The sequence below is a fragment of the Scyliorhinus torazame genome, chromosome 3 (assembly GCF_047496885.1).
Source record: "Scyliorhinus torazame isolate Kashiwa2021f chromosome 3, sScyTor2.1, whole genome shotgun sequence".
Lineage (NCBI taxonomy): Eukaryota > Metazoa > Chordata > Chondrichthyes > Carcharhiniformes > Scyliorhinidae > Scyliorhinus > Scyliorhinus torazame.
In genome coordinates, this window is record NC_092709.1 from 106,436,785 (window position 1) to 106,450,078 (window position 13,294).

A 13,294-nucleotide genomic window follows, 5' to 3' on the forward strand; every position below is an offset into this window, starting at 1 on the left:
AGCAGTAAAACGCATATCTTAACCAATTTAAAACCAAAATACTGTGGATGCTGGGGATCTGAAATAAAAACAGCAAGTGCTAGAAAGACCCAGCAGCTCTGGCAGGATCTGTAGAGAGCGAGAGAGAGAGAGAGAGAGAGAGACTCTTTTCCAGAACTCCAATTCAATGGACCAGATGTGGAACAGGAATCAGCACAGTTAAGAGTTGATTAGGATCTGAGAAAGGTATAAAAGGCACCAAATTCCACCAAGTTCTCATTTGATAAATTAAGAATCAAGCTTACGGTGAAGATGCACAATCAGTGGCATTTGTGACACGGTTCCTGGCTTGTTCTGGGGGGCTGTTGGAGTTGGAGGATGTTGTAGTTATCGAGGAGTGGGATGAAATGGATTCCATGCTTCCACTTGGAGTATTATCTACGCCACGGTTAGGATTTTCAGCTAAAAGGAAAATAACTTCATGAAGGCAATGCATCGCACAATCTTACTTAACAACAGTCATATTAATAATCTTTATTAGTGTCACATGTAGGCTTACATTAACACTGCAATGAAGTTACCCTAGTCACCAGACTTTGGCGCCTGCCCGGGTACAGTACGGGAGAATTCAGAATGTCCAATTCATCTAACAAGCACGACTTTCGGGACTTTTGGGAGGAAACCAGAGCACCCGGAGGAAACCCGCGCAGACACGGGGAGAAAGTGCAGACTCCGCACAGACAATGACCAAAGACGGGAATCGAAACTGGTTCCCTGGCGCAATGAAGCAACAGTGCTAACCACTGTGCTACCGTGCCCCCCCCTGAATAAGTGCTGCTGAATACCATAGCAAAAGTAGAAAAATAGTATCGGAATACATTTTGGAAAAAAATGTGCTTTAAAAATTGACTATTTTAAAATAATAGAACAAAACCGGATCTCCTGATCACTACTGATCCTATAAAAAACATGTATGCTTTCATTAAGTTACAAATCATAGTACAAAATACTGACAAAATCTAATATCTGTATTGCAAGAACAATTTGCAAGAAAAAGATTTGGTGGAATCTACTCAGCCCAACGGTGCAAATTGAGATTAAATGCAAATTCCTGTAAGTGGAAAAGAACAAAAATTACGGCTTATCTGATTCACCTTTGTTTGCCCAACCTGGGACCCTGGAGCTGTGAAGCAGCTGTGCTAACCACTGTGTGACTGTGCTGTTCACTTGAGGAATATGGGCTCCTTCAATGAGAAGGGGAGTGGGGTGATCATTAGCAGTACGGCTGTATATATAGAGCTGGCCTGTGTGATATCAGCTAGACAGGGAACCAGTTGTGAACTACTGGCCCTGTGTCCATATCCTTGTAAATAAAGTTACTTTCTGCTTCGACTCTACAAACTCGTGTTGCATTTTTCGCGGCCCTCACAAAACTAATGTAGGAAAATATTTGACACCGAGTCACACATCAGGACAGGTGACCAAACGTTTGATTATTTGCACAGGATTTATGGAATTGAAGGAGATAGCAGTGCAGAGGTTTAAGGGAGAGAATTCTAGAGCCTCAGGCCTAGACAGGTGAAAGCACATCCACCCAAAGTTGGAGTGAAGCAAATCAAGAGTTTTCAAAAGGTCAGAATTGGAGGAAGGCAAAGATCTTGGACGGCTGGAGGAGGTTACAGAAATAGGGAGAAGTGACAACATAGCACGGCGATCTTTTCTCAATTTGCCACCACTCATCTCAGTTTCTTTGCATAGATTCAGACCGAGAGTGTGATAGATGTCTTCGTAGTTGTACATGTCAACATATAGATATTCTGTAAACAAGTTCAGCAACACCTCCTGCTTACATCAGCAGCACATTGGTTTATGCCGACAAAATAAATATTTTAATCTAGTTTTCTGCATAACTGGAATCAATTAATGCTTCAAAGCTTTTCACAATGAGTCCTTTGCAAAGTTCACTGAGGTCCGGTTTTCACCTTGGGCATAATGGGAAATTGTGTCCAAACTGTGCTTACTATCACACTAGTTAGTTTAGGCTTGAAGGTCCTGCAAGAATTTATTTGGAAATCACAAATCCAAAATATTCCATGGGCAGGGCAACAGATTCCAGCTGTTTATTTTCTTTTCTTTCAAAGCATTCCTCGATATATTTAATAATGGGTAATATGAATACTGCTGAAAATATCACCAAAAAATAGGCATTTTTAAAGGATCTTCAGACCGTCACTGTAACTTACTCTCAAATCAGTGAAAACTACTGTTTGGAAAAGAAAGTAAGCAAGTAGAGTGGGAATTATGTCCATGTGAAATTAACAGGTCAGAATGCGAAACTGCACATACTGGGCAATCTCAGCAGGTCTGGCAGCATCTGTGGAGAGAGAAGGGAGCTAACATTTCGAGTCTGGAAGACTTTGTCAAAGCTGTTCATTTGCCGAGGTGAACGGCTTTTGCTCACAGGACTCATTCTCAGATTGTGCTTTCACTACTTTACAGGTGATTTCCAACATTTCAAAAGTTTTCTCTGCTGTACTAGTCTTTCCTCATCTTGATCTGCACTCCCTTGCTGTTCACCTTCACTGCAGCTTGGGAGCAGTTCAAGCAGCTCTGCTGATCAGGGACAAGTGCAGCATCAAGAACACCAACATCAGCAGCAACTGCTCTCTCCTCAGCCACATGTGCTCTGCTGGATAGGGGGAAGGGACACAGAGCTCCAGCTCAAAAGAGGCAATATCCTAACATAAGTACAAGGATCAGCTTACTTAACATGATGGAGCAACAGTGCTTCCGGGGACTTAAGATTCTCGCAGTTGTCAAGGTCACACAGCTCCCACTTTCTTCACCTCCAGCTTCTTCAGGGATCTGTTGTGAAATCCTGCAGATGTCACCAATCTGCTGCCACAAGGATATCTCCCAGGTTGGAAGATTTCTGGAGTTTGGTGGGGAGAGGCACTGATACTCAAGATAGGCGGTCGACTATTTGTAAGTAATCTTATGATAATAAGAAGCAACAGCTTAGATATGAGGCATTAACTAGTTGGAAAAAAGAAGAATACGACCCATGTCAGCTGAGAGAGGTTTACTACTCCAAGAAGATGGACAGAGTACCTACGTTGATCTCAGTAGCTTGCGATAACAGCATTATGCTCGCTAGTCACAAGTGTTAGGAAACACTTCCTCCAATCTTCCTCCTCCTCCAATCCATCTGAAAGAAAGCAGCTGTCAATGGGCACTGCCACCTCACCGGGACCCCTCACCAGGATGCCTGACCAGGGCCTCACCAGTATGTGACCCCTCCCCCTGTGCTTGAGCACTTGTTAACACACCCTTTTTCTGGGTGTGGTGTCTTACTCATGTCAATCACCTATTCAAACTAATCTGACCAATGGACACAGGAGATGCACCCAAACTGTCAGATGGTTACCACTCTCCCCCTTGTTCATCACTATGCTGAGGTCAGCTCTTTAGTTTACATCACGTTGAGGGTCATATCCTGATCCTTTTAAATCACCTGCATAGTTAACATCCTACCAGCTTAGGAATGTCAACATGGCAGCTTGAACGAAGATGGTTTGGATTTTTGAAATCCTCTTTCCAGAGAGAAAATCAATCCTGCTTAGCAAATCCGATAAAAGCCCTACACTGGCCAGAAAACGCCAGCTTATCCAAAGCCTTAATTTCTTACAGGGTTACAAAACCATGTTTGCCAGCACTGGCACCTCCTTCCACTTTGACACTGATTAAGTCAGTGGGAACAACAGGGCTGTCACATTTCCTGCAGTGGTTCGATTCCCAGAGGCCCAAGGGAATCATCAGCTGCAAATCATCAGTGGGCTTTGTCAATTAAAAGGCATTGCGGTCAGTTTGTATTGGAGCATTGGACAGTTTTCATGCAAGTCCCTGCAAGATAGCCTTGATGATGCTATGGTGTCTTCATTCCCCTCTCCCCAGGTTTTGACATCTCCAGTCAGTGGATGATTCCTTGGAGATGAGGGCTACCCTGTAAGTATGTGGTCAATGATACCCATGAGGAATCCTCCACTGATGCAGAGAAAATGTACAACTGGGGCCATTTTAACATATGGGTGATGTGATTCAGATGTCTGGGCAGAACTGGGGACACCGTTCACAGGTTTCAGCAAGGATTTTCAGATTGGTGCCGCCTGCTGTACCTTGCACAATGTAACACAGCAGAAAGGGCTGGACATGCAGTAGGAGAAAGGCAAAAATCTCTCAGCATCCTGAGGAGGAGGAGCCTGAGAGGTCCAGGCTGCAGAGAATCCTTTAACAGATTCATTCAGGGACAGTTCAGATACCCAAAGTGTGTGAAGCCTTAAGGCAGACCAATGCTGAACCCATTGCCCCAACAACTCCCTCTCCCTAACCCAAACACAAATCAGTCCCACAGTTTTATAATCCCTTCATCTCATTCATACTTTTTGCTTGCATTCCATTCTGATCATTCCATCTCCTCAGAGTTGATGTCCATTTGGCAGACAGGAGGCAACATAGGTGCAAATAAAGTATATGATTCATTTACATTTTCTGATACATTAAGGTAGTGGCATTTTCATCATCCCCTTTTGGAACTGAAAAGTCTTTCTTTTCCTACTGCTTCTACGTGGTGCTCCCGTTGTGGCTTCAGCAAGGCTAGAGGCAGGCTGCCTGTTCCTCTGTTCTTACAGCTGCGATTTTCATGGAGAAAATTCTCCAGCTTTTAGAGTCCTGTCAAAGACTATCCCGCCTACACATGTGCAGGGGCAGACTTGGGATAGAAGCCATCATTTGGCGCTCTGAGATGACAATAAAGTGAGGGTATCACTATTGGTTGTTTAGGTGGGGATATGAGAAGTTGCCTTGAGAGGAATGAGTGTAACTGTGTTGGCCTGAGGAGTCTTGTACAGGAGTATGCTGGGCAAAACAAGAATGGGGGTGTTGGTACCTGAATGTGAGGTGCCACTCACCTTTCCTGCCCTCCCAAGGTCATTAAACCTCAGGTGGCACAGGATCCAGATGTGAGGGACCACACTTCTATAGCTCACTTCATCAGCCAAACAGAATTTTTCCTGTCAGCAGGAAATAATACCTGTTAGAATCATAGAATCACTACAGTGCAGAAGGAGGCTATTTGGCCCATTGAGTCTGCGCTGACACTCTGAAAGAGCACCCCACCCAGGTCCACTGTCCTGCCTACCCCACCCAATTCCCGTAACCTAACCTGCAATTCCCTGGACACTGAGGGGCAATTTAGCATGGCCAATCCATCTAACCCGCACACCTTTGGACTGTGGAAAGAAACCGGAGCACCCGGAAGAAACTCAAGGCCGTAATTAAAACCGAGTCCCTGGCGCAGTGAGGCAGCAGTGCTAACCACTGTGCCGCCATGCCGCCCTGTTATTTAATGTGCTTTATTATTGAAGAAACTCCAGTTACTTGAAGATGAAGGCAATCGTGAAGCATTAAAAAAATATTGGAAATATTCGGCAAGTCTGGCAGCATCTGAGGAAAAAGAAACAAAGTTAACACTTCAGGAACTTTCCTCAGAATGGAAAGTATTGCTTGGTTTGGGGTGGGGGGGGACACGACAGAAATAGTTTTAAAATTTCTCTGTTGCTTTGCCTTTTTGCCCCTTTATTGAGGCAACTTTGGTAGAAGCTTCAGGAAAGTGAAAGCGTTATCAGAAAGTAATATATATATATATATATATATCATAGAAGGGCACAATACTGTAGCCTTCAGAAAACAGTATGATAACCCTCAGAAAAATAGTGCCACGTGACAAAGGCTGGTATAATTGCTTGTTTTTCCTCCTTATAGCAGAATACTGTCACAATAACTGTATATGTCAATGCTATTTGGGGCTAATAAAATGCACTTCTAAATTATGAATATCGAAAAAACTCTGTTTGCCGATTATCAAACCCATTAACTGCCTCTGCATTGGAGGCAGCTTCTTTGTCCCTGTGTTCTCGTCCTCAGTTTGTTCAGTGATATAAGGAGATTTCATTATCTTGAATGTAGTGCCTACACCTGGAATGTTAATCCACCTCATCTTTACAAATGCTGCCAAACCTGCATATTCACCATTTTGATTTTGTTAAGGCTGGGCGAGGAGGAACAAATTGTTTCCCCTTCTATTCAGCCCCTTCCGTTGGTCCCTGTTAGTGCTTTTTCCAATCCAAATGTATTTATTTTTTAATAAGGAGCCAATGAAACCAGATTTTCTTGAGGCATAGAAAGAATACATTTATTAGTTACTATTTATATTTATTAGCCAAGAAAAAATAAATATGCAACAACACACACACACATATCAAAGGTAGGAAAGTTATAGTCCAAAATAAAGTTAAAAGAATATACAACTAATTATTTTGCTTTTCCTTGAGGCGTAGTGGTTGAACCTTGTGGCCGTTTGAAATTAGGTGGTGTCCTGTAGAGTTCTGGAGTTGACTTGCGTTTGGGTTGACGTGCCTGTTAAAGACAGAGTGAGACAGAGAGAGACACAGAGAGTGCAAGAGACCTTTCCTGCTCTTTCCCAGTAATATTTTTAGATGACTGTCATGTTTCTTTCTCCCCTCCTTGTTCTTTCTCATTCTGCTTGGCACAACTAGTTTTTACAATCCTGTCTGTATATTCCTGGAAGGGAAGTTGTTTAGCATGTCTTACAATCATTGGTGTAGACCAAGTAATCCCTTTTTTGAGCTTTGTATCTATGAAAGTTTTGACACATTTCAAAATATAGACCAACAGGCAATTTCATCCTGCATAGGCCTTTGAGTATCTGATCAAAGTCCAGAACTTTGCATCTTTAATGCCTTTCGTTGAGGGGCGTCCCTGTTCGAAGTGACCTTGACACCTCTCCAGATGCCAAATTCTATGTAACAGGTCTGCAGTGCAATTCATATAAACTTTCAAGAGAAGGGGTCAAATTTATAGCATCGGCCATCAGGTGACTTGAGGCAGCAATTTTGTGAGCAATGCCTTTTCTTGCTTTGTTTTAAACAGGTCTTCTTTAAACGGTTCAATGTGTCTGTGGTTAGCTGGTAAGGTTGTAGGTAGCGCTCACTCAGTCACAGTTTCCTGGCATCATGACAAGTTTATATTAACACTCCTTATACAGTTCAGGTGTTCTACAAATTTACAAATAAACATACACTCACTATTAAAAAAAATTACTGACCACCGATCAATTCAGATTTCAATTATGGGCAATTAATGAATATCTATTCAGTTCAACAGACATTTGTGCCAACTAGATTTTTATTTTTCCTGCCAAATTTCTCCCTTGCCCACCTGAAAGCTTTGTTTCCTAGCTGTATGGGGAACAAGTATGCAAACATATCTAATCAATCTTGGAGGGCAGATAATGAGCGTACTCTTGTTATTTGAACATAGAGAACAAGAAAGTCAAGCATGATCCTGTTTTCAACCTAACTCCCTGTATTCACATTTCTAGTAGGGGGCTGGATATAGTGGAGTCCTCGACTGATTTTTCCCTCCGACACTCATGGGGCACTGAAGCTAATTGTAAAACCCTTATTGCTGCAAACAGAGAAAATATCGGAAGTTAATGTTTTGGGTGTTAACCCTTGCAAACACAAATTATATAATGTCTACCATATTTCTAGCATTTTCTGTTTTTTGTTTCAGATTTCCACTGTTTGCAAGATTTTGCATTTTACCCCTCCTATTACTCTCATTATAAACAAAAAATGATTCTCGTTATAAACAAAAAAACGAGCATAAGTTAAGGGATAAAACTCAGCTTTTGTAACCTGTGTGATTCAGCTACTACCTGCTTTAACTATCTAAGCGATCAGAAGAGCCACATGATTTATTGTTCGCAGGGATAATCGACACATGATCAATTAATTCAGAGAGAACAATTACTCCAGCATTCCCTGGAGAATATTTACTGAATAGTAATGAGATTCTAAAAGGAACACTTTGTTCATGACTAGGCTGTTCCCATTATGAGATTTGTACTGTATTTTGAAAATTTCTGTCAAAAACACTTTTGTTTTAGGGATACGTGAAGTCTTTGTTGCGAGTTTAATTGTGAAAGGATTGGGAGAGAATGTGGGATTAGGCAAATAAGCATTACCTATAATCTTTTTACATTGTTGAGGTTACACCAGTTGTTGTAATCCATAAATGGATAATAGACAAAAAGTGTTGTTCTTGTGGGTTCCAAGCACCACCCTCTTGCTTGATGGCTACTTCATAGATTTCAGTGGATTACCAAATTCATTCACCAAGAGTCCAGTTTTCACAGTAACCTTCAAATTAATCCAGAATATTACAGCCAGAGATCGCCCACGTTAAAAAAATTTAATTTTATTTAAAAATCTGGAATTAAAATTCTAATGATGACCATGAAACCATTGTCGATTATCGTAAAAACCCATCTGGGTTCACGAATATCCTTTAGGGAAGGAAATCTGCTGTCCTTACCTGGTCTGGCCTACATGTGAATCCTGATCCACAGCAATGTGATTGACTCTTAACTGCCCCCCTGGGCAATTAGGGATGGGCAATAAATGCTGGCACAGACTGTGACGCCCACATCCCATGAACAAATAAAAATAATTATGGCCCAGTCCTCATCACACTTCTCCTTCCCAAATTTCACGAGCTCAGCGTGTGGAAAGATTGCTGCTTTGCTTTAGTTGCTATCTTCGCAAGTAACATTACCCGGAGACTCCTTATGCCTGCCCAAATAGACATTCTCATGTACAAGTCCATACCACTGAAACGGATTTATCTTATTGCTGCTCATGCAGGACTTGCTGCATGTAAATTGGCTGCAATGTTTTATTATATAACTGGGCAGAGCGATTATTTTACTGGACTGGTATCCAGAGGTCTGGACTAATAATTTGGAGAATCTGAGTGAAATCACACCATGAGAGTTAAATGAATTCAAACTCTCTCCCTAAAAATAAAATCCCGAAACAAAACATTGGTATCAATACAAGTGACCCTCAAACTTTACTAAAAATGTGGGACTTCCAGTAGCAGCACATGAGGTGGCTCTCGTCAGAGTACCTTGATTTTGGCCCTTTACGCCCGGTGTTCGGGGGCGACTTGGGGAGGAACTTTGTTAGTTTGATGGGATAAGAGGCCCATGAAGAAGGAATGCCCAATAAGTACAAAACCAGGCAGTAGAAAAGTAAAGATTTGTTGTTGGACTCGGGAACTTCGAAAGCCTCGTCTGCTGAGAAATGGCGGAGGCTCTTGTTGCATCTTTGGCCACTCAATTAACCGCGGAGGTGCTTACAGGTATCTTGGCGGGGAACTGAAGAAATTGCAGCAGGCTCTGAAGACCTCGGTTGCGATCTGACAGAAAGGTCACTTGTGGTGGGTTTAGCTGGGAGTTCCCCACCGGCTCTTGTCGGTGAGTTCCCCACCGCTGTCCAACCAAACTTAGTCGCATTTTTGAACCATGAGAGTTTCGCATCGGTTTAGCCCACACTTAGAATTATTTTCATCACTGGGGAGCTGAACTCTTTGGCCAGACCTGCTCCTCAGAGCTCGGGGCGCCATTATGAAAGGGTGCCCCGATCTCTAAGTGAGCTTGAGGGTCCCCCACATCCCCCACCCACGAGCAATGTCGCCGCCCACACACATGGGCCAAGTGATGACACCCCCCTATGGGTTCCCTGAGGCTTCCCCCTTCAGACCCCCACAAAGACTTACAGCCCCCCCGGTACCAGGACTCCCACCATTGACCCCCCCCCCCCCCCCCCCCCCCCAAACCGGCTCCTACGTACTTGCCCTGCATGCCCCTCCACCCTTCAAACCCCCCTTACATCCTCCTTTAATGAGTATGGTACCTCGCAGGCCCTAACCTGTGGCAGTGCCACCCTTTGAGTGTTCCTGCTGGCTTTGCGGTGCCACCCGGGCACTTTGACAGTGCCAGGGTGGCAGCCAGGCAGTGCAAGTGCCCACGCTCCACAGGGATGGCTAGGTGGCAGGCCTGCCCTATCCCTGACCACCCAGGGGCCTCCAATGGCCCTCAAGACTGCACGGGTGCCTTTCTGCCTGGTCCAGTACTGAAAGGCGCCCGGTTGAGGTCACCCTGGTAGATTGGTGGCAAGTACTCGTATGTAGGTTTAAAATCTACTTCAGCATGCGCTGCCTGGTCCTGCCCATTGTGGGTGGGATTGTGGTCACGCCACCTCACAGGATTTGGGTCCATCCCACGAGATGTAGTGGCTACCGGGAAGCCCGCACGAGGCCTCACCTGGCACCTACTGGTAGCGTCGCGCTCCTGGGCGGGTGCAATGTGCCCGCGAGATCAAGCCCCTCAATAGAAACTATTTGTGTGGCCTTGGAAAAAACGGATTTGACAGTAAAGGCGCATGGTGTGGTGCTAAAGGATGTGGTGGCGGCCCTGTCCAGACACAGTAACCAGATCACATCCCTGGAAGCAGAGATGGCATGGGTGGCCTGTGACAACAAGGCACTAAGGGCCAAGGTTGACGATCTGAAGACTCGCTCCAGAAGGCAAAACGTGAGAGTTGTTGGTTGCAGGAGGGTCTGGAAGGTCCAAACCCAACAAAATACATCTTGCAGCTGTTTGGAAAGACGGTGGGGGAAGGTGGAATGGCTTCCTCTTCCGAGTTGGATCGGGCCCTCGGGTCGCTCAGGCAGATGTCCCAGTCTGGTGAACCACCATGTGTGATCATTGTGTGTTTTCAGTTATCAAATAAAGAAAAGGATCCTCCAGTGGGAGAAGGACCACTGGGACTATAAATGGGAAGGCCATGCCATTAGCCTCTACCAGGATGTGGGAGCGGAACTGGCTAATAGGCCAACAAGGCCAAGGCTGCATTGTACAGGAGCAATGTTCGATTCGGTGTGCTGTATCCTGCGCACCTGTGTAACTTACGAATTGAAAGATTACTATTTTGATGTGTCGGAGGAGGCGGAGTCATTTGTACAGAAGCAGGGACTGGGATTGAGCAAACGGAACTGTATCTGTTGTGAGTTGTTTGTTTGGGGGTGGGCTAATAATATTTGGGATTGTTGAGCAATTGGTAATTTGCACTTGTATTTTTACTGTCTGTTTGTGGGATGGGTTTTGTTCTTTTCATTAAACTATTAAAGTTGAATATGGATGGGGACGCTGGTTGGTGTCATGGTTATTTGTTCTGTGTTTACTATGAGCGGGAACCATCCTGCTAGCTGTATAGTTAGTTAGTAGGAGTGGAGGGTAGCTGCAGTTCACATAATGGGTTCTTTTTAAGGATGAGTTTAGGTTTTTTGTTTTTGTTTTGTTCGGGGCTAATTTTGGGATGCGTGGAGAGGAGGGGCCTTTATTTGCCTTGTTGCTGTGTGTGGTTGATTTGGATGTGGTATGGATGGGAGGCAGGCAGGGGGGGGGGTTAGTTCTCTGATGGTGGCTATAACTTTTTCTTTGTTCTGTTTGGATGGGGGATATGGTGGCCAACTTTGGTGGGTCCGTTGTGGGTTCTCTTCGAGTAGCTGCTGGACTGCCACACATGGTGGGAATCATAGATTATCATAGAATCTACAATCATAGAATCTACAGTGCAGAAGAAGGCCATTCGGCCCATCGAGTCTGGTTGACTGTAGGTCAGGGGGGTCGAGACGACACCCTGTTCAGCTGGTCACCTGGAATGTAAGGGAGTTGAATGGCCCAGTGAAAAGATCAAGGGTGTTTTTACACTTTTAAGAGTTTGAATGTTGATATGGTGGTTTTGCAGGAGACCCATTTGCGAATCATGGATCAGACAAGGTTACGGAAGGGCTGGGTGGAGCAGGCATTTCGATCGAGACCCAAGTCTTTGAAACCTTCAGGGCATTATTATCCTTTATGGAGCAGATGCAGGGAGGGGTGGGCCCATGACTATATTTTTATCCGAGTAAGAAGGATTTTTCTTTTTCCTCTCGGGTGCATCAGGTCTACTCTCAGATTGACTTTTTAGTGCTGAGTAAGTCTCTCCTTCCAGGGGGTGGTGGGGGCGGGGTATTCGGCAATAATTATTTCGGATCATGCTCCACATTTTGGGGAGGAGGGGGGAGGAAAGGAAGGAGAGATAATCTCCTATAAGACACAAAAGGAGACGAGAGAAAGGGTGGAGAGGAAGAGGTTGGTCGACTCCATCCTTGTCCACTCTGTTGGATAAGGCCTTTTTCGCTGGCTGAGTAAGGGGAGGGGAAGATTTCGGCTATTCATGGTCGGGTTTTGTTATTGGAGCAAGCTCTGTTGGATGAGGCAAAAAGGAAGTGGGGGATAGAGCTGGACGGCAGCCATTCATTTCCTATTTCATGGAGTTGGTCACCGTCAGATGCTGGGGAGGCGTTATCTGGTTACAATTTGTTTTCTTTTTGGGGAGTGGCAGGCAGGGAGGAGGATATGTTTGGAATTATATTTGTTGTGTGTTTTGATTTTACGGTGTTATAAATGAATCATTTTCTCCATAAAAATGTTTTTAAAACTTTACTATAATCGCAACTGGTTCACTCATCTGCTAAAGAGAACTGCCATTCTTCTTTTTCCATGTACGAGGCTTTTTTAAAAAGAAATTCCAATTAAGGGACAATTTAGCGTGGCCAATCCACCTAACCTACACATCTTTGGGTTGTGGGGGTGAGACCCACGCAGACACGGATGGAAGGTGCAAACTCCACACAGACAGTGATCTGGGGCCGGGATCGAACCCAAATCCTCGGCGCCATGAGGCAGCAGTGCTAACCACTGCACCACCAAGAACTGCCATTCTTACTAGGGCTGGTTGACAAGGGTGAATACAGTCCCAAAACAACATGGTCGACCACTAACTGCCCTTTGGTGGCCTAACAAGCAATTTTGTTGTGATCAAAACGTTACGAAAAATATTCCGGACTGCGGTAGTTCAAGAAGTTGGACTGCCACCAGCTAGGGATAGGAAGTAAATGCGATCTTGCTAGTAATTCCCAGGTCTTGAAAATGAATTAATAATAAACAGCGACTTCAATTCAAAAGTATTTCTGTGGCTGTGAAGCAATTTAAGATACCCTGCGGATATAAAAGAATCCAACTTTATTCTTATAGATGGATGTTCACATTAAGATCAGAAGTGATATCTCCAAAGTAGATTTAAGATGCATCCTATTTGAGGATTTACATCATGATTTAAAGATCATAATACACTGCCTCATTGACAGTGCCATTGAAAAACAGTTTTGCCTCGTTGAGTTGAAAGAAAGTACTAAGTCAGTCAAAAATTTCCATATTTGTTTCTCAAAAGTATTTTGTAATTAATCTGTCACAGTTTGGCAAGATCTAGATCATACCAAAGAG

The 13,294-nt window shown here is 44.1% G+C and overlaps 1 protein-coding gene across 4 annotated transcripts in view; it reads right to left on the minus strand.

The window, feature by feature from the left end:
• The window catches only part of arhgap10 (Rho GTPase activating protein 10), a 284,335-nt gene that overhangs the window by 25,932 nt on the left and 245,109 nt on the right, over positions 1–13,294 (minus strand). For 3 of the 4 annotated variants that reach the window (XM_072496090.1, XM_072496089.1, XM_072496091.1), the window contains one exon: positions 285–441. In XM_072496090.1, the coding sequence (XP_072352191.1) occupies positions 285–441 (157 nt within the window). Of the gene's footprint in view, positions 1–284; positions 442–6,236; positions 6,454–13,294 lie in introns of those variants that run through there. The other variant, XM_072496092.1, reaches the window with a different exon arrangement.